This window comes from Manis pentadactyla, chromosome 2 (genome assembly GCF_030020395.1).
Source record: "Manis pentadactyla isolate mManPen7 chromosome 2, mManPen7.hap1, whole genome shotgun sequence".
Classification (NCBI taxonomy): Eukaryota; Metazoa; Chordata; class Mammalia; order Pholidota; family Manidae; genus Manis; species Manis pentadactyla.
Window position 1 is genome coordinate 150,869,665 of NC_080020.1, and position 26,038 is coordinate 150,895,702.

The 26,038-nt window shown below is 41.5% G+C and overlaps 1 protein-coding gene and 1 long non-coding RNA gene across 12 annotated transcripts in view; one reads left to right on the top strand and one right to left on the bottom strand.

Moving 5' to 3' along the window:
- Positions 1-275: 275 nt before the first annotated feature.
- On the bottom strand, positions 276-25,401 carry LOC130682537 (uncharacterized). 4 transcript variants are annotated; one of them, XR_008995731.1, is made up of 4 exons: positions 25,271-25,401; positions 24,845-25,004; positions 24,452-24,630; positions 276-433 (listed from the first exon to the last, which is right to left on the bottom strand). It is a non-coding gene; the product is annotated as an uncharacterized LOC130682537 (long non-coding RNA). The 4 variants fall into 4 exon arrangements; XR_008995732.1 differs by lacking the exon at positions 276-433 and adding an exon at positions 447-913; XR_008995730.1 differs by lacking the exon at positions 276-433 and adding an exon at positions 18,464-18,729 and having other exon boundaries at positions 24,452-24,587.
- A 130-nt stretch (positions 25,402-25,531) lies between these two features.
- TBC1D8 (TBC1 domain family member 8) overlaps positions 25,532-26,038 on the top strand; it is a 130,442-nt gene continuing 129,935 nt past the window's right edge. For 5 of the 8 annotated variants that reach the window (XR_005023924.2, XR_005023925.2, XR_005023927.2 and 2 more), the window contains exon 1: positions 25,532-25,846. Coding sequence is in view for 3 of the 8 variants with exons in the window: in XM_036881409.2 (XP_036737304.2) it covers positions 25,720-25,846 (127 nt within the window). In the remaining 5 variants the exon portion in view is untranslated. The remainder of the gene's footprint in view (positions 25,847-26,038) is intronic. The other 3 variants (XM_036881409.2, XM_036881410.2, XM_036881411.2) reach the window with 1 other exon arrangement.

Here is a 26,038-nt window from a genome sequence, read left to right on the forward strand (position 1 = left end):
AGGTCGAGGTCTGGGCTGGAGTCAGGCACCCCTGTAAGGGGAGGACATGGGCTGCAGAACCCACAGTGCCCTGGATAACAGGGAGGCCAACAACCCAACTGAGAGGTCAAAAGCTCCTTGTAAGGTTTTCCAGCCCTGAGTTTTGTCTTACCACCCACTATGTAGATGTTAAGTTGGCTTATTTGAGAAAAGTACAGGTCATTTGCACATGCTGACTGATGTGTGTAAACGATTTGCTAACAATAACAGTTTGGAAAGCTAGTACTTAAATTTAAATTGAATTAAATTTTCCATAAAAGTGAGTTTATGTTCAGTGAGTTTTGTTTGTTGAACCACTTCTTTCTGGTATTTGTTCACAGACCGCAAGGGATCAGCGTAACCCAGAACTGGGAAAATCGGCTTAAGCTCAGTTTCACATCATAAGAACTTCTTCCTGTTATTGAACAGAAAACAATGTCTGTGAGCTCAAAGAAGGAGAGAGCCCTTGACAAAATTGGAGGGGACTAATGTGCAGGTCATGGCCGTAAGAACTGTCTGTCCCTCTTCATTGCTTTCCCGAGCAGTTCACACGATGTGCACTTCTTTTCCCAGGTGCAGGAGTTTCTCACTCAACATGGGGATGTTGTCAGGATAAGGTTGTTCTCCCCCTTCCTCAAGCCCCGAGCAGCTGTAATTGTGGCCTCCTCCCTCGTGAAGTGAAGGGGCTGTGTGTGCTGTGGCCAGGACCCCGGAGGGGCTCGGAGGATTGGCAGGGTCACCTCGGCAGCATCGCCTCGGCAAGCCCCTTGCCTTGCCTCCTGGTAACTCTCTGCAGAAGCTAGAGGCAGAGATGAGGACCTGCATACTCCATGCATCCTGACCTGCTCAGCAAATGGGCTGGACAGGCAGGTAGAAGCTGAAGGTTGGGAGCTTCCTGTGGAGGGAGACAACAACCCTGACAGGAAATTGTCCTGACTGGAAAATAGCCTGTGTGTCAGCCCTCCTGTGAAGTTAGACTGCCTTTTCCTCTAATCCCATTTCTCCAAGCATATGAGGAGCCACAGGCACTGAGACCAAGGGCCCAACTGAGGATGACCCTGGACGGGGGAATTTTGGGGGCTTAGCCACCCTGCACACGAAGCTCTCCTAATCTGTTCATCTCTGTGCCATGAATATTTGCCCACTTGAGGTGACAGAAGAAACTTCCAGCATTGGAGCAAAGGCAGAGGGGCATGGGCCAAAGCTGGAGGGATGGCCTTTGGTGGACACGGCCCCAACTTGCAGATGGTGGCATCAAATGGGGGAGAGAGGGACCCCAGGGGGCTTAGAAACTGTCACTCATTCATTTATTCATTAAACACCTGCAGTGGGGAGGCACTGGGGAGGAAAGTGATGAGGACACACACCTGCCTCTAGTAGCTGGCAGGATGGGATAGAAATACAGGGGACCAGGGAAGGCACCCAACAGTGCTGAGCATGATGGGAGTCTCCCAGAGGTAGAGGAGATGGAGGTTTGGGGGAAGGGGTGGGCCTGCTCACATGGAGGAAACAGCAGCATGAAGGTGAGGAGCAGGAGAGGGCCAGGCCAGGTGTGCTGGGCTCTCAGTGTGGTGTGAACATAGCCTATATCTGCCAGTTAGCAGGCTGTTGTGACAGTACATATAAGAGGGGATGAGGGCTTCAAATGGCAGTGGAGGGGCAGAGGGGAGGAACTTGAGAACTACTAAGGAGGGTAATAACACAAGTCACTAACAACTAGGATGTCATTGACTTGAGTGAAAGGCTTAACCACTGTGACCAAGAGACCCTAATGTGCAATGGCTCAGGGCAGAAACATATTTCTCTCTCACTCACAGTCCCTCCCAGGGGTCAGCAGGGGCTCTGCTTCACAGAGTCACTCAGGGACCTAAGATGATGGTCAGCCAGCCATTTCCCATACCTGGCTTCAGAAGAGGCCCAAGTTGGTACCATCCAGTTGGAAGGAAAGAGGCCAAGGGAATGGGGGGATCACAGACCAGGCCTGGAAATGGCCCCCATCACTTCCTCCCACTCCACTGGTCAGCACTTGGTCTCACAGCCATTCCAGGCTACAGGGGAGGCTGAGCAATGTACTTTTGCCTTGAGTCCAGGAGGAAGGGAGGCCTGGGTTTTGATGGACAGCCAGCAGTCTCTGCTCTGGCAGACAATAATGGCTGTAATCAAATCAGGGACATTGGGAAGGAAAACTAGGTCCCTGAGTTTAGCTCACCTCGCTAGAAGGCTAGCCTTTTCCTTGGAGGCCTGACCCTACCCTCTTCTCCCAAGGATGACAGAGCAGGGAATCAGAAGTTCTAGGGCCATGTATGGGGTTTATTTCTTTGGATCAAGTGTGAGCTTCCTGTGGCTCTGTTTTTAAAGCCATGTACTTCCTCTGGGAGGGCTTTGCGATCAGTTGTGCTGGATGTCTGGCTAAAGAAAGTACATGCAAGAATGATCTTTCCCAAGAGCAATACTAAAATGTTATTTTTTGCAATTGTCAAAGAAGATAAAGCCCCTCTCACGGTAGTGAAAACTTCAAATTTGCTCACTGAAAGAGAGTTCTCAGGAATATCCTGGATAACTCTGGTAGGCAAAACCCTCTCAAGGATCTCATTTGAGATAATGCTGGAAAATTGCTGAAGATTCAGGCCTAGAGCATTTTTTTAGGGTTTTTTCCTGCTTTACCCTTGCCTACAAGCTTGCCTGGCTATTCTTGAAGTTATGTTAGTGGTTAGAGATAAATTTTGAGTGTTGGAGTTTTGGTGAACATAGCATAAGAATGATATCTTGGACAGGTGTGGAGTTATACCTAGATGTTATTCCCAAACTGCACATTATTCGGGGGGCTTGTGACCTTCTGGTTTAGAATATGTGTAAGCAGTGGCTCCATTTATAGTCTCACACACCTGGATTCCAACATAAAATTCCAATAAAGCCAGTCTTGACTCTTTTAAAGTAGTCAGCCCTCCCACATCAGGAGACACCTTGCTCAGGTTGTGGGTGTCTAACTTTGTCTCTCTTCTTTCTCCTTGTCGGGCTGGCCATGAGGTGGTAACACATACGAGGTGGGCCCAAGGAAGGTAAGATTGCAGACACTTAGTTCCGACTAGAAGTGTTGCTCATAGACAGCGAAATAAGAGAATGAGAACGCTGGTTCTGATGATTTAACTCAAGTCCTTGCACTGTCCTCTGTACTGTGAGTGTGATCAGACACCTGAGTTACAATCCGGATCAGACCAGGAGTTTCAGGTACAATGAGTGTGTTTGCTCTGTCATGGCGCACCCTCCGCCCTGCTTGTGGGCGACCACCTCCTGCTCTTTTCTCTTTCAGGTGATGCTCCAGAGATCTGAGCTGAGGTGTGAATACTCTCAGGCATAAAGCACTTCTGAGGTTTACTAAACCCATCCCAGAAGTCACTGCTTTTTATCTCTAATTTCATAAGCCAAAGGGATGTAATTCCAGAAGGTGAGGTCTGTATGTAGCAAGCTCCATCAAAGAAAGGGTATAAACTATCTTAAGTCCAGGGAAAGGGGCTACTTTTTCATGGCTGAAGAGGATGGCAGCCTTCTCTCCTGTGTCTGTGGTCAGCCTTAGTCATAATTAATAATCACCAGGACAGTCCGGCATCAATGCCAATCCCAGTAAGTTCTTGGCTTCGGCAAGTGTGTTTGCCATTTAGCCATTTTTTTTTCCTAATTTTTTTTTTCCCAAGGAAGAAGCTTGGCATCTAACACCATAGAGGGTGCAGTTTGTGTGCACAATGCTAGGGAGAAAAGGCCTCCGCGGCCACTGGTAAGCAAACTGAACTACTGGCTTCCTTGATTCTTTACCCTACTTCCTTTTTCTTTCGTTCACCTCGGTGAGGCTTGCTAGAGCTTGTTCAGTCCTATCTTAAGTGAGCATATTCAGGTGAAGGAGTGAGCAGAAAGGACAGGAAAATGAGAGCAAAGTGATGAAAAGTTAATGGAGAGATTTTGTAGAGAAGTTTTAGTGATCATCACTTTATATAAGGGAACCATTATTTTTATTTTAAAACTGTAACCCTATTGTCCATAAACATTCAGCAATGTAACTCCATTTAAAAATGGTTATACACATTGCATTTGAGATAGCATCTAAAACAGTAAAATACTTATAAGTTTAACAAAAGAAGTGCAAGATCCATGTACTGAAAATGACAAACATTGCTGGAAGAAATTAAAGAAGTTTGAAATAAGTGGAAAGACATCTCATGTTCATGAATTGGGAAACTTAATATTGTTAAGATGGCAGTATACCAAAGCAATCCATTGATTCAACGCGATTCCTATCAAAATCCCAGCTGGCTTTTTTGAAGAAATTGAAAGCTGATTTCAAATTCCTATGGAAATGCAAGAGATCCAAAGTAGCAAAATAATCTTGAAAAAGAAGAGCAATTTTGAAGGACTCATATTTTCTGATTTCAAGACTTACTATGTAGATGCAACAGTCAAGACTGTAGGACTGGTATAAGCATAAAAATATGTATCAATGGAACAGAACTGAAAGTCCAGAAAAAAAACTCTTGCCTGTATGATCTACTGATTTTCAACAACTGTGCCAAGATAATTCCATGAAGAAAGAAGGAAGAGTCTTTTCAACAAGTCGTTCTGGGGCAATTGGACATTTACATGCAAAATAATGAAGTTGGACACCTACGTCATACCATATATAAAAGTTAACTAAAAATGGGTCAAAAACATAAATCTGAAAGTTAAAACTATAAATTTCTTAGAAGCACAGATAGGTGTAAATCTTTGTGACCTTTGATTAGGCAATGGTTTCTTATATGACATCAATTGTATAAGCAACTTTAAAAAACAAAAGACAGATAAACTGGACATCATAAAAATTAAAAACTTTCGTGTTTCAGAGGGTATCATCAAAAAAGTGAAAAGACACTTACAACGAGAGACCATTCTTAGAAATCATGCATCTGATAAGGGGACTGAATTGTATTCTCTAAAAGTTCCTATTTTGATGCCCTAACCCCCAAGACAGGGCCTGTAAAGAGGTAATTAAGGTAAAATAAAATCATAAGGGTGGGCCTTAATTCAATATGACTGATGTTCTTACAAGAAGAGGAAGAGACACCAGCGATGCGGGTGCACAGAGGAACAGCACATGAGGACACAAGGAGAGAGGTCTCACCAGAAACTGGAACTGTGAGAAAATAAATTTCTGTTGTCTAAGCCACCCATTCTGCGGCATGTTGTCTTGGCAGTCTGAGTAGACTAACATGGACTTTCCCCCAGAATATACAAAGAACTGTTACAACAAAATAAAAGGATAGCCTGTTTAAAAATGGGCAATGGATCTAAACAGCTTTTAAAAGAAGACATACAAATGACTAATAAGCACTTGAAAAAATGCTGGACATCATCAGTCATTGGGAAAATGCAAATAAGAACCATAATGAGATACCACTTCACGTTGATCAGAGTGGCTATTATCAAAAAGGCAAAAGCTAGTAAGATGTGGAGAAACTGGACACCTCATACCTGGCTGGTAGAGATGTGAAATACAGCGGCTGCTGTGGAAAACAGTTTGGCAATTCCTCAACAAGTTAAACAGAGCTTCCATTTGACCCATCAATTCCACTCCTAGGTATATACCCAACAGAACTGAAAACATGTCCATGAAAAAGCTTGTATTAATGTTCATAGTGGCATTATTCATAATAGCTAAAAAGTAGAAACAACTCAAATGTCCAAAAACTGATAAGGGGGTAAACAAATGTGGTATATCCACATAATGGAATAACATTTGGGTATAAAAAAGAATGAAGTACTGATGTACTGATGTATGCTGCAATGGGTGAGTCTTGAAAACATGCTAATTGAAAGAAGGCATCCTATTGGATGATTCCATTTGTATGAAATGTCCAGAATAGGCAAATCCATAGAAAACAGATTGGTATTTGTCAGGGGCTGGAAGGAATGAGGAATGGGAATGACTCTAATGGGGACAGGGTTTCTTTTAGAATATTTGATGAAAATGTTCTGGAATTAGATAGCAGTGATGGTTGTACAACTTTGTGAATATATTAAAAACCCCAGGACAGTATACTTTAAACAGGTGAATTTTATGATGTGTGAGTTGTATTTCTTAAAGCTGTTATTTAAAAAACTACAAAAACATTATGCACACATACAAATGAAAGGAATTTTCAAAATGTAAATATAGTAGGCAACATATTATTTTGTCCACTAGGTTCAAATACAGTTGACTGTTGTACAACATGGATTTGAACTGCATAGGTCCCCTTCACACAGATTTTTTTCAATATATATATTGGAAAACTTTTTGGAGATTTGTGGCAATTTGAAAAAATCATTTAATTTTCTCTAGCTTATTTTATTGGAAGAATATACTGAATAATATATATATAATACAAAATATGCATTAATCTACTGTTTGTGTTATTGGTAAGGCTTCCAGTCAACAGTACGCTATTAGTAGTTAAGTCTGAGGGAGTCAAAAGTATGTAGATTTCTACTTTGAGAGGGGTTGGTGCCCAACCCCCAAATTGCTCAAGAGTCAACTGTACTTTGGAAAATCGCTAGGCCACTGAGTTTGGTTTCTGTTTGTTTGTTTTGCTACCCTGGACTTTTTCTCTCTTCCCTGCATAGTGAATTCCGTATGATGACGGCTCCTTCCCATTTTTCTTCTCTCTCTAGAGCTGCGCCCAGAGGGTGTGTTCAGTAAACAGCAGATGCCCCTCTTACCCTGCCTCCATGCATTCTGAGGAGGGCAGAGGTGGCAGGGGCAGCGGGCCTGTAGGATGTGCTCACTTCTGTCTGCAGGTCTGAGCATGTGGCCACCACTGCTTTTTGCAAAGATTCCACCATATGGTCTTAGCCTTCAAAGAACTCACATTCAGAGGCATGTAAAATGTGGATGATAACATGTGTTTGAGGACATGGGATTGAAGGCAGGGGTAGATGGGAGACGTATTTTTTGAGTGTGTAGCATTTTGTACTGTTTGAGTTTTTGCTGTGTTATGGATGGAACTGTGCCTCCCACCCAAATTCATATGTTAGAGTCCTAATCCCTAGTACACCTCACAACGTGACTATATTTGGAGATAGGGCTTTTAAAAGTGATAGTTAAGGTTAAATGATGTCATAGGGATGTGCCTTAACCCAGTATAACTGGTGTCTCTATAAGGAGAGGAAGAGACACTAAGTATGTGGAGCATGGAGGAAAGGCCACGTGAGGCCACAGCAGGAAGGTGCCATGTGAGGCCACAGCAGGAAGGTGACCATCTGCAAGTCAAGGAGAGAGAGAAACCTCACTGAAACCAACCCTCCCAGCACCTTGATCTTGGACTTCCAGCCTCCAGAACTGTGAAAAAAATAAAATTTCTGGTGTTTAAGACAACACTCTGTGGTATCTTGTATGGGAGCCCCAGCAAATGTACACACTATATGAAGTTTTTAACTTTTTTTTTCTCTTAGTAATTACATCAAATTACTAAAGAACTTAACATCTAATTTAAAAACACTATGTTATATAGACTGAATGTTTTTGTCTCCCCAAAATTCATATGTTGAAATCTAATCCCCAGTGTGATGGCATTAGGAAGTGGGAACCCTGGGAGGTGATTAGGCCATGAAGGTAGGGTCCTCATGAATGTGATCAGTGTCCTTATAAAAGAGACCCCCCAAGAGCTTCTTGGTTCCTTCTGCCCTGTGAAGACACAGGGACAGGTCTGCCATCTATGAACCAGGACTCAAGTCCTCACCATCACCGAATCTGCCAGCACCTTAATCTTGGACTTCCAGTCTCCAAACTATGAGAAATACATTTCTATTGTTAATAAGCCACCCAGTCTATGGTATTTTTGTTGCAGCAGCCTGAATATACTAAGATATAAAAAAAGATAATGAATGAATGAAATAATGAAATTAACACTGTTAATTATCAAATGAATGGGATTGATAGAGCACTAATCCCATTATTCCTGCTCTCAAGCTCTGCACCCTCCCAAAGGTCTTCCTCAGCTGGGCCTCCTTCTTCTGGCTCCGTCTGTACCCTCCTCTTGCCCTCAGCCCCCCTTTCAAGTCCCAGCTCCAGTGGCGCCTGCTTGGGGAGGAAGCCTTTCCTACCAACTGGAACATGGTCTTGTCTTCCTCTAGATTCTAAGAGGCATCACTGGCTCCAAGCTTCCTTTTAAAAGAGATTTTGTCTTATTCCCATTTATTTTGTAAAGTCTGGGAAGACTGAACCCATCCTATGAGTCTCAAAGGCTGTCCCTGGAACCATTTTTTTGGTTGACTGAGTCTAATAGGCACCTACAGCCAGAACAGGAAAGAAGATAAAACCCAGTCAGTTCTTTCTACTTAGTTGCTTCGGATAAAAGAGAAATGTCCTAATTTCTGCAAGTACGGGTTTGAAAGACTTGTTCCAAGAATAGAAGTTTTAAGAATGTTTATGTAAATTTCTCCTTAGTCTTTGCTAAACTATAATTTTCATAAGGTAACATCATGACTCTTATGTGAATATAAAATGAAAATGTCAAAGATTTAGGCACCTCATTAATTAATAAGGGAACAATTCAGATGCTGGGATTTATACTACAAGCATTTGCAAAACTAGGTAAATATTGGCAATTTAATACATGCTGGGTTAGATAGTACTGGATAATGTCCAACAGGGCCTTAAGCCATAACCTTTGGGATTATTTGTTCCAGGGGAAAGAACTTAAATTTGCATTGCCACCAGATAGCAATATGCAAGTTAACCTCTGTCCCTATGGACTTGTAAAACAGCCCAGACAATGAAATGTTAATCCTGGTATGCTAAAGTGAAGGAACACCAGGTAATTTTTGCTCAATTCCAAGCATCTAAAACAATCCTTTTAGGATGGGTGTTTATGGAGTTTACAGGTGTACCAAACAGAGAAATGGGAGTTAGTGCTACCAGAAGTCTGAGCCGTCCTTGTAGTTATTAGGCAATGTGGAGAAATCTATGGATTTTATCTTCCTATTTCCCCAGCAACTGAAATAGGTAATTTAAGGTTGGCTATGTGTCTTCTTATGGATAAAGTGAGGAAATTACAGGCCTCAGCCATCCATAATTAAATTTATCATTCCATCCCTAAATGTGAGTTTTCTAAACTCATTCTATTAATTTTCTAATTCTAGCTCACTATTTAAAATTAATAAAAATTTCTACCTATCAAAGTACATATTTACAAGACATATCTTTAAACTTACAACAACAACCCCCTGCTCCATACCCTGCTTATCTTCATGACTGCTCCCTACAGACATCCTCTTCTGACTCTTTTTGCTCTTCTATTTACTCCCCTATTCCTAAAAACCATGCTTATATAACTAATTCTTATTTTTTTTACTTAAGATATCATGGATATGCACTCTTATGAAGGTTTTGCATGAGCAACATTGTGGTTACTACATTCACCCATATTATCAAGTCCCCCCCACACCCCATTGCAGTCAATGTCCTCAGTGTAGTAAGATGCCACAGAGTCACTATTTGTCTTCTCTGTGCTATACTGTCCTCCCCGTGACCCCCCCACACCTGTGTGCCAATTATAATGCCCCTCAATCCCCTTCTCCCTCCCTACCCAACCACCTTCCCCTAACCCTCTCCTTTGGTAACCACTAGTTCCTTCTTGTAGTCTCTGAGTCTGCTGCTGTTTTGTTCTTTCAGTTTTGCTTTGTTGTTATACTCCACAAATGAGGGAAATCATTTGGTACTTGTCTTTCTCCACCTGGCTTATTTCACTGAGCATAATACCCTGTAGCTCCGTCGATGCTGTTGCAAATGATAGGATTTGTTTTCTTATAGCTGAATAATATTCCATTGTGTATATGTACCACCTCTTGTTTATCCATTCATATACTGATAGCCGCTTAGGTTGCTTCCATATCTTGGCTATTATAAATAGTGCTGTAATAAACATAGGGGTGCATATGTCTTTTTGAATCTGGGATCTTGTTTTCTTCAGGTAAATTACTAGGAGTGGAATTTCTGGGTCAAATGGTATTTCTATTTTTAGTTTTTTGAGGAACCTCCATATTGCTTTCTACAATGGTTGAACTAGTTTACATTCCCACCAGCAGTGTAGGAGGGCTCCCTTTTCTCTACATCTTCTCCAGCATTTGTTGTTCTTAGTCTTTTCAATGCTGGCCATCCTAACTGGTGTGAGGTGATATATCATTGTGGTTTTAATTCGCATTTCCCTGATAATTAGTGATGTGGGGCATCTTTTCATGTGCCTGTTGGCTATCTGAATTTCTTCTTTGGAGAAGTGTCTATTCAAATCCTCTGCACATTTTTTAATCAGGTTGTTTGCTTTTTGGGTGTTGAGGTGTGTGAGTTCTTTACATATTTTGGATGTTAACCCCTTGTCAGATATGTTGTTTACAAATATAATCTCCCATACTGTAGGATGCCTTTTTGTTCTACTGATGGTGTCCTTTGCTGTACAGAAGCCTTTTAGCTTGATGTAGTTCCATTTGTTCATTTTTGCTTTTGTTTCCTTTATCTGAGGAGATGCCTTCAGGAAAAAGTTGCTCATGTTTATATTCAAGAGATTTTTGCCTATGTTTTCTTCTAAGAGTTTTATGGTTTCATGACTTACATTCAGGTAATTGATCCATTTTGGGTTTACTTTTGTGTATGGAGTTAGACAGTAATCCAGTTTCATTCTCTTACATGTAGCTGTCCAGTTTTGCCAACACCAGCTGTTGAAGAGACTGTCATTTCCCCATTGTATATCCATGGCTCCTTTTTCACATATTAATTGACCATACATGCTTGGGTTTATATCTGGGCTCTCTATTCTGTTCCATTGATCTATGGGTCTGTTCTTGTGCCAGTACCAAATTGTCTTGATTACTGTGGCTTTGTAGTAGAGCTTGAAGTTGGGGAGCACAATCCCCAAAGGTTTATTATTCCTTCTTAGGATTGCTTTGGCTGTTTGGGGTCTTTTGTGGTTCCATATGAATTTTAGAACTATTGGTTCTAGTTCATTTAAGAATGGTGTTGGTATTTTGATAGGGATTGTATTGAATTTCTGGATTGCTTTAGGCAGGATGGCCATTTTGACAATATTAATTCTTCCTGTCTATGAGCATGGGATGTACTTCCATTTATTGGCGTCTTCTTTAATTTCTTTATGAGTGTCTTGTAGTTTTGCAGGGTATAGGTCTTTCACTGCCTTGGTTAGATCCATTCCTAGGTATTTTATTCTTTTTGATGCAATTGTGAATGGAATTGTTTTCCTGATTTCTCTTTCTGCTAGTTCCTCATTAGTATATAGAAATAAAATTAGTATATTGGGATACAATAATTTTGTATCCTGCAACTTTGCTGAATACAGTTATTAGTTCTCATAGTTTTTTGGTGGATTCCTTAGGATTTTCTACATATAATATCATGTCATCTGAAAATAGTGAGAGTTTAACTTCTTGCTTACCAATTTGGATGTCTTTTATTTTTTTGTGTTGTCTGATTGCCATGACTAGGACCTCTAGTACTATGTTGAATTAAAGTGGGGAGAATGGGCTTCCTTGTCTTGTTCCCGATCTTAAAGGAAAAGCTTTCAGCTTCTTGCTGTTAAGTATGATGTTGACTGTGGGTTTGTCATAGATGGCCTTTATTATATTGAGGTATTTGCTCTCTATATCCATTTTGTTGAGAGTTTTTATCATGATTGGACGTTGAATTTTATCAAATGCTTTTTCAGCACCTATGGAGATGATCACGTGATTTTTGTCCTTCTTTTTGTTGATGTGGTGGATGATGTTGATGGAGTTTGAATGTTGTACCGTCCTTGCATCCCTGGGATGAATCCTACTTGATCATGATGAATGATCTTTTTGATGTATTTTTGAATTTAGTTTGCTAATATTTTGTTAAGTATTTTTGCATCAGGGATAGTGGTCTGTAATTTTCTTTTTTTTGTGGGGTGTTTGACTGGTTTTGGGATAAGAGTTATGCTGACCTCACAGAATGGGTTTGGAAGGATTCCCTCCTCTTCTATTTTTTGGAAAACTTTAAGGAGGATGGGTATTAGGTCTTCACTAAATGTTTGATAAAATTCAGTGGTGAAGCCATCTAGACCAGGGATTTTGTTCTTAGGTAGTTTTTTGGTTACCAATTCAGTTTCACTGCTGGTAAGTGGTCTCTTCAGATTTTCTGTTTCTTCCTAGGTCAGCCTTGGAAGGTTGTATTTTTCTAGAAAATTGTCCATTTCTTCTAGGTTATCCAACTTGTTAGCATATAATTTTTCATAGTATTCTGTAATAATTCTTTGTTTTTTTATGGTGTCTGCAGTGATTTTTCCTTTCTCATTTCTGATTCTGTTTAAGTGTGTAGACTCTCTTTTTTTCTTGGTAAGTCTGGCTAAGGGTTTATCTATTTTTTTTGAAGAACCAGCCCCTGGTTTCCTTGATTCTTTCTATTGTTTTATTCTTCTCAATTTTATTTATTTTTGCTCTGATCTTTATTTTGTCCCTCCTTTTACTGACTTTGGGCGTCATTTGTTCCTCTTTTTCTAGTTTCATTAATTGTGAGTTTAGACTGATCATATGGGATTGTTCTTCTTTCCTGAGGTAAGCCTGTACTGCAATATACTTCTCTCTTAGTATGGCCTTCACTGTTTCTCACAGATTTTGTGGTGTTGAGTTATTGTTTCATTTGTCTCCATATATTGCTTCATCTCTGTTTTTATCTGGCTATTGACCCATTGATTATTTAGGACCATGCTGTTAAGCCTCCATGTGTTTGTGGGCTTTTTTTTCCTCGTATAATTTATTCCTAGTTTCATACCTTTGTGGTCTAAGAAACTGGTTGGTACACTTTCAGTCCTGAATTTACTGAGGCTGTTTTTGTGGTCTAGTATATGATCTATTCTTGCAAATGTTCCATGTGCAGTTGAGAAGAATGTGTATCCTGCTGCTTTTGGGTGGAGTGTTCTGTAGATATCTGTTAGGTTCATCTGTTCTAATGTGTTGTTCAGTGCCTCTGTGTCCTTACTTATTTTCTGTCTGGTTGATATATCCTTTGGAATGAGTGGTGTGTTGAAGTCTCCTAAAATGAATCATTGCTTTTTATTTCCCCTTTTAATTCTATTAGTATTTGTTTCACATATGTAGGTGCTCCTTTGTTGTGTGCACAGATATTTATAATGGTTATATCCTCTTGTTGGATTGACCCCTTTATCATCATGTAATGTCCTTCTTTGTCTCTTGATACTTTCTTTGTTTTAAAGTCTATTTTGTTTGATACAAGTACTGCAACTCCTGCTTTTTTCTCCCTATTAGTTGCACTAATAGGGAAAATATCTTTTTCCATCCCTTCACTTTTAGTTTGTGTATGTCTTTGGGTTTGAAGGGAGTCTCTTGTAAGCAGTATATAGACAGGTCTTGTTTTTCTATCTATTCTATAACTCTGTGTCTTTTGATTGGTGCATTTAGTCCATTTACATTTAGGGTGATTATCGACAGATACACACTTATTGCAATAGCTGGCTTTAGATTTGTGGTTACTGAAGGTTCAAGGGTTGTTTCTTTACTTTCTAACAGCCTAACTTAACTCACTTAGTATGCTATTTCAGACAGAAACTAGAGGTTCTTTTTTTTTCTCTCCCTTCTTTTTCTTCCTCCTCCATTCTTTATATATTAGGTGTTATATCCTGTACTCTTTGTATATCCTTTGAGTGACTCTGTGTGTAGCTGATTTAATTTTGCATTTGCTTAGTAATTAATTAATCTACTTCCTTTACTGTGGTTTTATTGTCTCTGGTGACAGTTACTTAGCCTTAGGAACACTTCCATCTATAACAGTCCCTCCAAAGTACACTGTGCAGTCAGTTTGTGGGAGGTAAATTCCCTCAACTTTTGCTCATCTGGAAATTATTAAATCTCTCCTTCAAATTTAAATGATAATCTTGCTGGGTAGAGTATTCTTGGTTTGACTCCCTTCTGTTTTATTGCATTAAATATATCATGCCACTCCCTTCTGGCTTGTAAGGTTTTTGCTGAGAAGTCTGATGATATCCTGATGGGTTTTCCTTTGTATGTGATCTTTTTTTTCCTCTCTGGCAGCTTTTAATACTCTGTCCTTATCCTTGATCTTTGCCATTTTAATTATTATATGTCTTGGTGTTACCTTCTTAGAGTCCCTTGTGTTGGGAGATCTGTGCACCTCCATGGCCTGAGAGCCTATCTACTTCCCCAGATTGGGGAAGTTTTCAGCAATTACCTCCTCAAAGACACTTTCTATCCCTTTCTCTCCCTCCTCTTCTTCTGGTACCCCATAATGCAAATATTGTTGCATTTGGATTGGTCACACAGTTCTCTTAATATTTTTTCATTCCTAGTGATCCTTTTTTCTCTCTTCCTCAGCTTCTTTTTATTCCTGTTCTCTAATTTCTATTTCATTTACCATCTCCTCTACCTCATCTAATCTGCTTTTACATCCGTCCATTATATGTTTCATTTCAGATACTGTATTTTTCAAAGTTTCTATCTCTTTCTTGAATTCCTCCCTTAAGTCTTGAATATTTTTCTATAGCTCCATTAGCATATTTATGATTTTTATTTTGAAATATTTATCAGGAATATTGGTGATTTTAGTTTCACTTGGCCCTCTTTCTGGTGTTTGTGGCATTTTGGTCTGTACCAGTTTCTTTTGACATTTTATTTTTGTAATGAATAATATGGAATAATAACTTTGTGTAGGTGGTGCCCCCTAGTGCCCATAAAGTCTACTATCTGGAGCTGCTCAGTACCTGGAGCAATGGCGGGGATCACAGGTGAGCAGCACTGGTGCCTGCTGGGAGGAAAGAGCTCTTTCCTGCTTCCTGGCTTCAGTGCCTGCCTCTACTGCCAGGGCCAGTGGGCTGAGCATGCAGGGGGAGCCTCTATGCTATGCCCCTGTAGCTTCCATAGGCAGGGCTGCCCTCTGGCTGGTCTGGTGGAATGGCAGTGGCAGCAGGTTTGTAAGCTGGTGCCTGCTGTGAGGAAGGAGCAGCAGGCTGCATATCATGATGGGTGGCCTCAGGGCTGCATTGGAAGCCAGGGGGATGGAGTGCCGGAAGCTCCCAAAAGTTCCAAACCTGCTGGGTTCAGTGCACTGGGACAATTTTGTCCACCTGTCCTTTCTCCTGAGCAGCAAGCTCTGTGCAATACTTGCCCCTTTAGCAGCCCTCTTCCTTTTGTGAAGTCTCTCAGAGTGCCTGCCTTTCTTTTGTCCCAGAGCAGCTGGTTGTGGGTACCTGTCCTCAACAAGCAGCTGGAATCTCAGTTTCTCCAAGTATTCCACTTGTCTTGGCTTTCCAACCCCACTAATCTCCAGAGCACCATGTAATGTAGGTTCATGCTCCCAGAGCATATCTCCTGGGCTGGGTGTTCAGCATTCCTGGGCCTCCACTCCCTCCCCACTCTGTTTCTTTTCCTCCAGCCAGTGAGCTGGGGTGGGGGAAGGGCTTGAGTTCAGCTGGATTGTGGCTTTGCCACTTTATCCTTTTCTGTGAGGTCTTCTCTTTTCCCCAGATGTAGGCAGTCTGTCACAGTCTTCTTTCCTGTCACTTTTTCAGGATTACTTGTATTTGCTATATTCTCATATTATATGTGGTTTTGGGAGGAGGTTTCTGTCTCACTTCTCATGCCACCATCTTTAAGCCAATTCCCTAATTCTTAATTTTTAACATAAGACGTATCAATTAATTTCTTATCATGAAAGATGAGAATTTAGTTTTACTACCCTTTCCTTTTCCCCAAACCATACAGTGGCCCCTCCTTTCTCCCACTACAGCCATAACACAATATATAGGTAAAACCAACATTTGGTGATTATTTCATATTAATTAAATTAACACTGTTGACAGTTAAGTCATATTTAAATATATAATTACACTACTCTGCTTGTAAAACAATACTCCTTGTGTTAAACACTTACTCCTTTAAAAAATTTGCTCAGTTTTCTACATGATCAACACAAGTTTTTTCTCAAACTCTCTGCCAGAGCTATGAAGTTCTTCTCAACCCAGTTACTCTCAGGCAGATAATCTCTCAGGCTTATTACTCTGTGGCTACCCTCAGGCTGCCTGCACCCCATAGGACTGTTCTGTTGTGTACTCACTTTGACCCTTGTTGGGAGAGGTCTCTTTGACTCTTCCTGGGTCAAGTCCTCTACTTCCTTGCTCCAATTTCCTTCCCCTTTTCTTGAGTTACTCCGTCTTTTCACATTCCTTAGTACTTCCTGAGAAAGTGCATTTGGCAAATAAAGTTTTTGAAATATCTGAAAACATCTTTTCTTGATTAACAGATTCTATTCAATTAATAGGCTGGGGATAGAATTCCTAGTTTAAAATCATTCTTCTTTAGATTGTTGAAGGTTTTGTTCCATTGTCTTCTACCTTTCAGTGTTAGTGTTCAGAAATGTAATATTGCCCTGATTCCTAATTTTCTGTTTGTGACCTATTTCTTCTCTTTGGAAGGTGTTAGGATGTTCTTTTCATCTGGGTGCTCTGAAATCGCATGATGATATGTCTTAGCTAGGTTCTGTTTTATTCATTGCACTATACCTTTCAAACTGGGTCTTTAAACTTTATCTTTCATTGAAAGTGGGCCTTTTTTAACACGAACAATTGTAAGGAAGTGAAATAAGTAGGTTCACAATACATTCTAGTGAGTAACAATCAGAAATCATATCAGGGGAAGAGGAGGTACCACTCTTATTGGTACAGTGATGGCTGCATAGGCAAAGGAAACATTTTTAGGTTAAATCCGTGGCTCTCTGAAGGACAAGTATAACTTGTACCTTGGGAAGATTCTAGTTTATGAAGATCTTTTTAATTTATTAAGGTCTTCTTCTTAAAAGTATATTATTGAAATAGAGTGCAAATTCTGTATCAGCTGTATATCGGCAATCTTTCAGAGATATTTAGAGAGTTTCAAGGTTTTGTTCTTTGGTTTAATATTATTATGGTGTAAATTACTGAATCATCTATTTTGTGGGAGTTATTAGTATAGGCTGTCTTTAAAGAAACAAAAAGTGGTTGCAAAATAGAGAAAGAATTTGGAAGAGGACACAGCTCATTTGTACATTTCCTAATTGCGTAATTTTCCTTGGCATATGTATAGACGCACAAGCATTGCCATTTGATATGCTTTCTCAGATTACAACTTTTTTTTAGGATGCAAAATTCTAAGTGAAAAAGACAAGACTGACTCTTCCCTCCCTAACTTTCCATTTTGTTTGGCCCCATTCTTGTGCCTTGGTTCTGAAGTGAGAAAGCCTGATCTGTTGAGTCCCTGGGAGAGGGGTTTCTAAGGAGCTGGACACTAGCTATATTTTGTTGAACTCTTTCCAAACATGTTCACATTCTTTACATAAGTACAGACATAGGAAAAAATGCAAGCAGAGGTTAGATGAGGTGCCCTAGATTACAGAAGGATCTGTACACTGTCCTTACAAAAGCGGATGCTAGGAATCCTCCTGCTGCTGTATCAGTCCCTGAGGAAGGGGCTGTTGTGTTCTCACTAACCCATATTTACTTACAATTCCATGACTCTTGGAATGATGGCTCTAATCTTCATTGAAAGTAATGTTGAAGGAAAAAAAGTGATTTCTTACTGCTTCTGTGAATAAGACTGAAATCACCTCAAAATATGCATTAATGGAGAAAGTGTTGGTTTGGGATTCAGAAAAGCCTGGTAACAAATCCCAGTTGTGCCACCTAGCCAATGTGTGATATTGGCAAGTTACTGAATTTTTGGCAGGTTAGAATTTTCTCATCTGTAAAATGGGACTAACTTTCCTTTCCCTTTAAATATATTGTGAGAAATGAATAAAATACCTTGTGGGAATACTGCAAGCACAGTGCTTCATGATGGCAGTGCTCTCTCAGCATTCTTTCTCCCTTTGGGGAATGTCCCCTTGGGACATCTGAAGGCAGAGCTAAGATCTATTCACCTTTACATCCCAGTGCACAGTGCTAGCCTGGTGAACATATTCCATGAATGTTTTTTGACTTCATCTCTTAGAATGTGTTCTATGACTGATTTTGAGCAGGACTTCGAGCCCATTAGTTGGAAGGCACTGTGATAGGGATGTATGAATGTGCACAGAGGTACTTTCACTGTATGTTAAGATCAAAAGGACAGTCAAGAATGGAACTAGAATCTATATCCTAGGTCACAAGCCTGCTCTTGACAGCATGCATGTTATGAGGAAACACAAAGTCATGATTTGGAGAAGTCATAACACTGGAAATCTGAGCCAAAAGTCAAGCCAAGTAGGAGAGCTTGAAAGTAGTGTTCACAAAGAAATCAATGATTTCAGAAATACATCGTGCTTTAAGGATTAAAAAAATTAAATCAATGAAAAACTGAAAACTATTACATTAGTAAGTAACTGGCAACTAGTGGAACTTACAGATAACACAAATGGCAACTCTTTAAGAATTAAAGAGCATTTATTATGAACAAAACCCAAAAATATTCTCTGATGATTTCTTTCTTGCTACAGGTCTCAGTTTTAGGATACCCAGTTTTTCTTTCCCATTTCTCTTTCCTGTTCATTTTCCCTCCTTCGTATGTGTGAAAGGTAAGTCGAGGAGACTTTGTCAGGAGATGATGTCAGGAGGTGGCAGATATGGGCAGACTGGGCTGCAGTGACAGTGACATGGGAGTCAGAGCTGTGCATGGGGTCCTGATCCAGGTGCATCCCTGAGTAGAAGCAATAGTCACATGGACAAACACCTATGTGCAGTTTCACTCCACCCATGGAGAAGAGACTTTTGATGTTTCTTACCAAACCCATGGCCAGTTTGCCCAGTCACCTGACAGCTTAGTCCCTAACCCTAACCTAGGCCTAAACTTAACCTAGTTTAACCCTAACCTAAACCTAAACCTAAACGTAAAGCTAAGCCTGACCCTAACCATGTGAATGGTGTTAATGAACTTTTGAGTGAGTTGTGTGCTTTCTTCTCTGAACATTCATCATCCCATGGCAAGGCATGCTTCTGTGCCTGTGTTCCTACATTTTTTCTCAGACCACCAGTCACAGTGAGAAGACAGCCACACAGAGAGAGACATGTCCTAGAGACCAGCCTGCTGCTCCAGATGCACTTTGTTAAGAGTCTTGGGCTAAGGACTAGCATCTTTTCTTGGGACCAGGGAGTATATTTAGTGGGGTATTTGTATCCTGTATAGGGGAGCAAAAGCATCTTTGAAGGTCTCTTTCTCCTAACTTCTCTATTTTCCATCTGTGAACTACCATGAAATAATTTCAGCATCCTGCCAATCAGATCCCCAATCTTCTTACTGCCAAAGTATAGTTTTCAAGAAGTTGAAATCATGACTCTCATTGCAACTATAAAATGAGTATGGGCCAATAGTTGTATTCAACTCATTCATTAATGAGGGAATCACTAAGATGCTAAGACTAGTTCAAAGGAGAATTTGAAAAATAAGTACAGATATAGATATTAGTCAGGAATGCTAAAGTTAATTTGCTTATAGGTGCAAAATGGATTAATATCCTAGGGGAGGCAATCTCTACGGACCAACGTTTATTTGGACAAGAATTGTTTGCATTACTGTTTTCTACTAGTTACCTTTTAAAGTGTACAATTCAGTGGTTTTCAGTATATTCACAATTTGTGCAGGCATCACCACATTTTCCAAAACATTTCATCACTACAAAGGAAATCTGTCTCCATTAGGTAGTTACTCTTTATTTCTCCTATTCACCCCCACCCCCAGCATCTGGCAATCACTAATCTACTTTCCATCTCTATGAATTTGCCTGTTCTGGACATTCCACATAAGTAAAATCATATAGTATGTAGTTTTTTGTGTCTGGCTTCTTCTATTCAGCCAAGTGGTTTTCAAGATTCATCCCATACTGTACTGCAGCATCTGCCAGTACTTTATTCCTTTTTATGGCTGAGTAACATCCCATTGTATGGACAGAGCACATTTTGTTTACCACTTCAGTTGATGGACATTCAGATTGTATCCACTTTTTAACTATTCTGAATAATGCTGTTATGAACGTTCATATACAGTTTCTGTGTGAACACAGGTTTTCATTCTTTTTAGTATACACCTAGGAGTAGCATTTCTGGGTCATATAGTACCATCATGTTTTACTTTGAGGAACTTTAAAACAGTTTTCCAAAGCAGCTACACCATTTGCATTCTCACCAGCAATGTATAACAGTTCCAATTTCATCAAATCTTGTTATTGTCCATTTCTTTTTACCTTTTAATTATAGCCATCTCAGTGAGGGCAATGCAGTGTCTCATTACAGTTTTGATCTAATGGCTAACGATGTTGAACACATTTTCATGCGCTTATTGGCCATTTGTTTATCTTCTTGGGAGAAGTATCTGGCTATTTTCTTTTGAATAGTCCTCCAGTTTACTAATGCTCTAGCTTTGTGTAATCTACTGTTATACCCATCTATGGAGTTCTTAATTTCAAGAATTGTATTTTTTCAGTTCTAGGATTTACATTTGATCTTTTTAAATGTTAGTTCTATTATGACTTGAAATACATGTATATTTTATACTTTGCTCAGCTTTTATGGTTGTTTTCATCAGGAGAGTTGGAATTTAACTGCCATAACTGGAAGAGGAAATCCGCTACATTTCCTAATGTCTTGATGAAGACGACTGGTATGGTTGTGGGGTGGTACTCTTGATGGCCAGAGGCATGGTGTGGTTGTGGGGTGGTGGGTGAGTAGGTTGCATTTAATATATCCATCGAAACATTCCTATCTCCTATGCCTTCATACTCTCAGTCTACAATATTTCAGGGGAACTTTGGCTTCTCAATCTCATCGACTATAGGCCATTGTTAAATCCACGTTTCAATAATCCAAGGAATCAAACCTTAAAGCCATTCACATGTGTTGAATATAACACACCAGGAATCCTGATGAGTGCATATAATTAATAAGTTTTACTGAATCCAGTCTTGTATTTCATCCTCCTTAGTTTAACTTTCCATTCTATGGGCCTAGGCTTCCTCTCAGTTGGTATTGGCAAGATATTCCAATCCCTTGGTGGCTGATCTATCTCCACCCCCTCCCCAGTGGACCTTGCAATTCTTTCTGGGTTCTGCTGCGAGTTTACTCGTTATGAGTCAATGAGGTGCAGTGTGGGCAAGTTTTGAGGAGAAGAGCCACATGGGAGGCAGCAGCCCAGGAAAAGTCTTGAAAGGTGTTCATATGAGTGAATGCCAATTCCTAATGCAGGGGAGGATGGGCTGCTTCTGTAGGTAAAGGAGGTTTGGGATTTGGAGTTCAGCTTTTAAAATAATACATTAGTATTGTTCGGTGTCTCTAGAATCTGCAATGATACTTATTTTTTTGCATTTATAAAGCTCTATTTTGAATCTTCTCTCTCTTCCTCTTTCTATTGATCAATCTTTCTAGAGACTGTATTGATTTTTCAATATCCAACTTCTGGGTTTATCTGTGTTCCTTATTAAACATTTATTTTAATAACTTGTTTTATATTCTTTGGATAATCTTATCAACATCTGTTCTAATTCTGTTATTCTCTGTTTCCTATTTCTTTAAGTTTCTGCATCCAACTTTCTTTTTTTAACTGATGTGTAATTGACATATATAACATTGTGAAGTTTAAGGTGTACAACATAGAGTTGTCCCTCTTATCTGTGGGGGATATGTTAAAAGAATGTCAGTGGATATTTGAAGCCATGGATACTACTGAACCCTACATGTACAGTATTTTTTCCTACATATACACACCTATGATAAAGTTTAACTTATAAATCAGGCACAGTAAGAGATTAACAATAATAAAAGTACAGCAATTGTAACAATATACTATAATAAAAATTACGTGAATGTGGTCTCTCTCAAAATATCTACTGTATTGTATTCACCCTTCTTGTGATGTGAGATATAAAATGCCTATGTAGTAAGATGAAGAGAGGTGACTGACATAGGCATTGTGACGTACACTAGCCTACTATTGACCTTCTGATGATCTTGGAAGATCATCTGCTTGTAGTCCACCATGGGTACCTCAACCATGGATAAGGGGGGGACTACTGTATTGGTTTGATACATTCTATTGCAATATGATTGCCATTGTAGTGTTAGCTAACACCTCTACTGCATCATATAATTATCACTTTGTGTCCACCCAAATATTCCCATCACATGTCCAAGGTCCTGCTTCCCAATCAGTGTCCTAATTTTAGCAAGAGAACTGGCTGACATTGAGCATTTAACCTTTGCAACAATTCTGTAACCTAAACAATTATACATAGAAACTGAAGATGACCCCTGTTTGTCCTATGGCTATACCAGATAAAAGATTCTTTGAATTTCACTCTATCTGTACCTTGAGATGGGAATTTAATACTTCATGCTTATCTTTTCTTTTTTTGTTTCTCCAGGGCAGTCAGAAACAGTGACCTCACTCTACAGTCTTTGTAATTATCTTTGTTGCTAGAGCAATCAAGTACAATAGCAGCAAGCTCCCCAAACCTTGTCCTCCATCTGCCCCTCACACCACCACCAGCAGCACTAATTTGAGTAACCCTGCTGCCACTGTATGTCACTGATTAGAAAATCCCTGTTGCTCTCTATGCATGCACAAATATGTGAGTGACCCAGCCAGAATTCCATAGTGAGGAACTGTGTTTCCTGAGGCATCCCTCAGGGTCCTGGCAAGAAACAGAATCCAACTTCGAACAGTTCCAGAGACTTGTTACTGAACAGGTGTGGGCAGGATTAGGGAACCAACTGCATTTGTTTGCTAGGATTGCACAACCACTGTGGCTGAAACAACAGAAATTGTCTCACAGTTCTAGAGGCTAGAAGTCTGAGATTAAGGTGTTGGTAGGGGTGGTTCCTTCTGAGAGCTGGGAGGGAAGGATTTGATCCAGGCCTTTCTCCTAGCTTCCTTGGCTTGTGATAGCATAACTCCAATCTTTACACAGTGTTTCCTGTGTGTTTGTGTCTGTGTCCAAATTCCCCTTTATAAGGACATCAGTCATATTGGGTTAGGGCCCACTCTAGTGACCTCACTGTGACTTAACTAATTACATCTGCTATCTACCATATTTCCAAGTAAGGTCCAAATAAGGCACTGGATATTAGGACTTCAACATATGAATTTTGCAGGGTGGAGACACAATTCAACCCATAACACCACAAAGGGGCGGATGAGCACCCAGAGATGAACAACAATAGGAAACTGTCACCACCTTTGTTGGGTATTCTCTCGTGGCCCCTCCAGATCCCTTCACCTTGCTCTGTGCCCACACTGCTGACATCTTCAGACTGCATCCCCAGGGCTCCCTTGCCTTTTGGTTTCTATTTGACCTGACTCATTAGAGGCACAGGAAAGAGCCTCGGGGGTGGGGGTAAAGAGACATCAGGGCACAGTACCCTAGAGTGCTCTTCTGATCCTCTCTCAGGTGCTTTCATATATCCCTCTCCATGCTATAATATTGTATGTTTTATATTTAATATTTGGTAGCAACTAAGAGCTTACTGATGTTTAAAATATGGGTGAGCGTGTGTGTATGTGGATTTTTCACTTCCAGGAACTTTTGCACATTTAGTAATAATAGCTGACATTTACTGAGTGCTTCTGTGTGTTCCAAGTACTTAAGTATACCCTGAAATTACATACTGGATGGTAGCTATTAAGGAGGTACTGTGGTTATCCCAAGTTTACAGCTGAGTAGACCGAGACTCACTGAGATTCCTATTTTGCCATGGTTCAAGATTGCACAACTAAACAGCAGCAGAAACGGGATTTGATCTAGGGCAGCCTGTCTCCGGAGGCATGCCCTAAACCACAGTGTCATATGTGCTGATCCATTCACCAGACAAGCCCTCCCTACCTGGCCTCTGACAAACACATATTCGTTTTCCAAGCACCAGGCAAGCAACAGCTGTTCTATGGGATTTTCTCAGTCCCCTCCCTGAGGAACTGACCCTTCATTCTGTGCATCAGCTAAATGGGTACCAAGCACTTAGAGAACTGGAAAATAATTGTTTCTATTTTCTAATGCTATACTGTCTCCCTATTGCTTTCTAATGCTATACTGTTCCCACCATGACTCCCACGACACTTAGCATCTATTTTTCTACCTGTGATTTTCTCAGAGCAGGGCCCATCTCCTGCCCAAACATTTCTGCAGTTCCAGGAAGGCCAGCTTGTCTGAAAGGGGGAGGTGCCAGTGAACGCTTCTGGAAAGAATATTTTCTTGCCATCCCTGACCCTCTGTATGCTCCGGTGCACGCAAATTCCCCTGATTACTGCTGTCTTCCTTCCTCGGTTTTACTCAGATTCTTTGTCGGTGTCCTGCTAGTTCTGGACCACAGATGCCCCCACCCCTTGGGTGGGAGTTCCAGTTTGTCCTGTGCCCACGGTTTTTTCTGGGGCTTCTTACCTGCCAGGTCAGATCCGGGTTTCTGGGCTGATCCCTTCTAATCGTCTGTAAACAGGTTCCTTGGCTTCCAGTGAAGAGGTTTCACTTAGTTCCCAGTCGTCCGGTGGGGGATTTACTTCCACTTTTCAGTTCTGTCCTAGTTAACAGTCACATTTTGTCGGGGATCCCTTTATCAAAACCTGGGGGACATTTTGATGCAGTTTTTCTTGTCCTCTCTTTTTGGGCTATTGGATTTAACTGCACCTTTCCGTCCCCCACCCCCAGGAGATTACTTGGAGGACGCCTTGTGTGTTCAAGGCCAGCTACCTTGTGTCTATTTCTACAACGGCTTTAAGGAAAATACTCAGTTTTGAAACTCTACCTCCACACGCCCTATAGTTTACTCTCGCCTACACCTCGTTTCCAGCTTTTCACTTCTCTCCGAATAAACGTGACCGGTTTCACACCAGGGTAGAGGCGTCCGCTATCTTCTCTGCCCACGAGGGGCGTCCACTGTTGAGTTTTGTTGGATACTTGCCCAGGATCCTGCAACATCTCTGCCCCTTCAGCAGCTCTATCGGATCCCTTGTGAGAGCATCAAAAAACGTGTGCTGGGTATTTGAAAAATCGGAAAATTGTTTTTTTACTTTTTAATGTTATTTTTTTGGTTATTTGTACAAATGTTTCTTGTTATTTTAAATGCACGTTACTCCAAACACACCTGGGTTTTCTGGCGCGCATTCGGTCCCCCAAGAGATAAATGCCCGAGGTTCGGCAGCTGCGAGAACACGATGCTTTTTTCTCTATCTCCTCCTCCCCTCAGGATGAGGTGCAAGCGACAACTGCTACCTCGATATGCCTTCCAGGACCCGCGGAGGAGGCGGAGAACCGCGGAGCTCCAGGCGAGCGCGGCGGAGAGGAGGAGGACCTGGCAGCAGGAATGCACTTCCTCCCTCCACTCCGGAACTGTGCGCTGGAGCCGTCGGGACTCGGAAACCGGGCAGGCGCCGCGGGCGCGGGCGGAGGGGGCTGGGGGCCGGGGACAGGGCCTACCCGTTCTGTGGGCTGGGCTCGGGCGGGGCCTGCTGGCTCGGTGGGCGGGGCTGGGGAGGGGCCTGCGCGCGGGCTGCGCGGGCGGCGAGGGGCGAGCTTCGCCCGCCGTGCTCCGCAGACTCCGCGTTCCGGGCGCCGGCTCGCTGCGGTCTCGCCACCGCTTTCTCCCGAGCGGCCTCGGTCCCGCGGCTGGGGCGATGTGAGCCGGGGCCCGCAGGAGCGGCCGGACCGCTGCGATGTGGCTCAAGCCCGAGGAGGTGCTGCTGAAGAACGCCCTGAAGCTCTGGGTGACTCAGAAGAGCAGCTGCTACTTCATCCTGCAGCGGCGCCGCGGGCATGGCGAGGCGGGCGGCCGTCTCACGGGTAAGGGGCGCACCCGGCGGGCGGACGCAATGACCGGGTCCCAGACCTCGCTCCCCGCCGGGCCCGCAGCCCCCACTGCGGGACTGCATCGCAAGTGGCGATTTCGTGGGAGACACCGGCCCGGGCCGGCCCTGCCTCCGGGTTGTTTTTCTTTCTTCTGCATTTCTCCTGCAAGCTTCTTTCGAGGTGGTG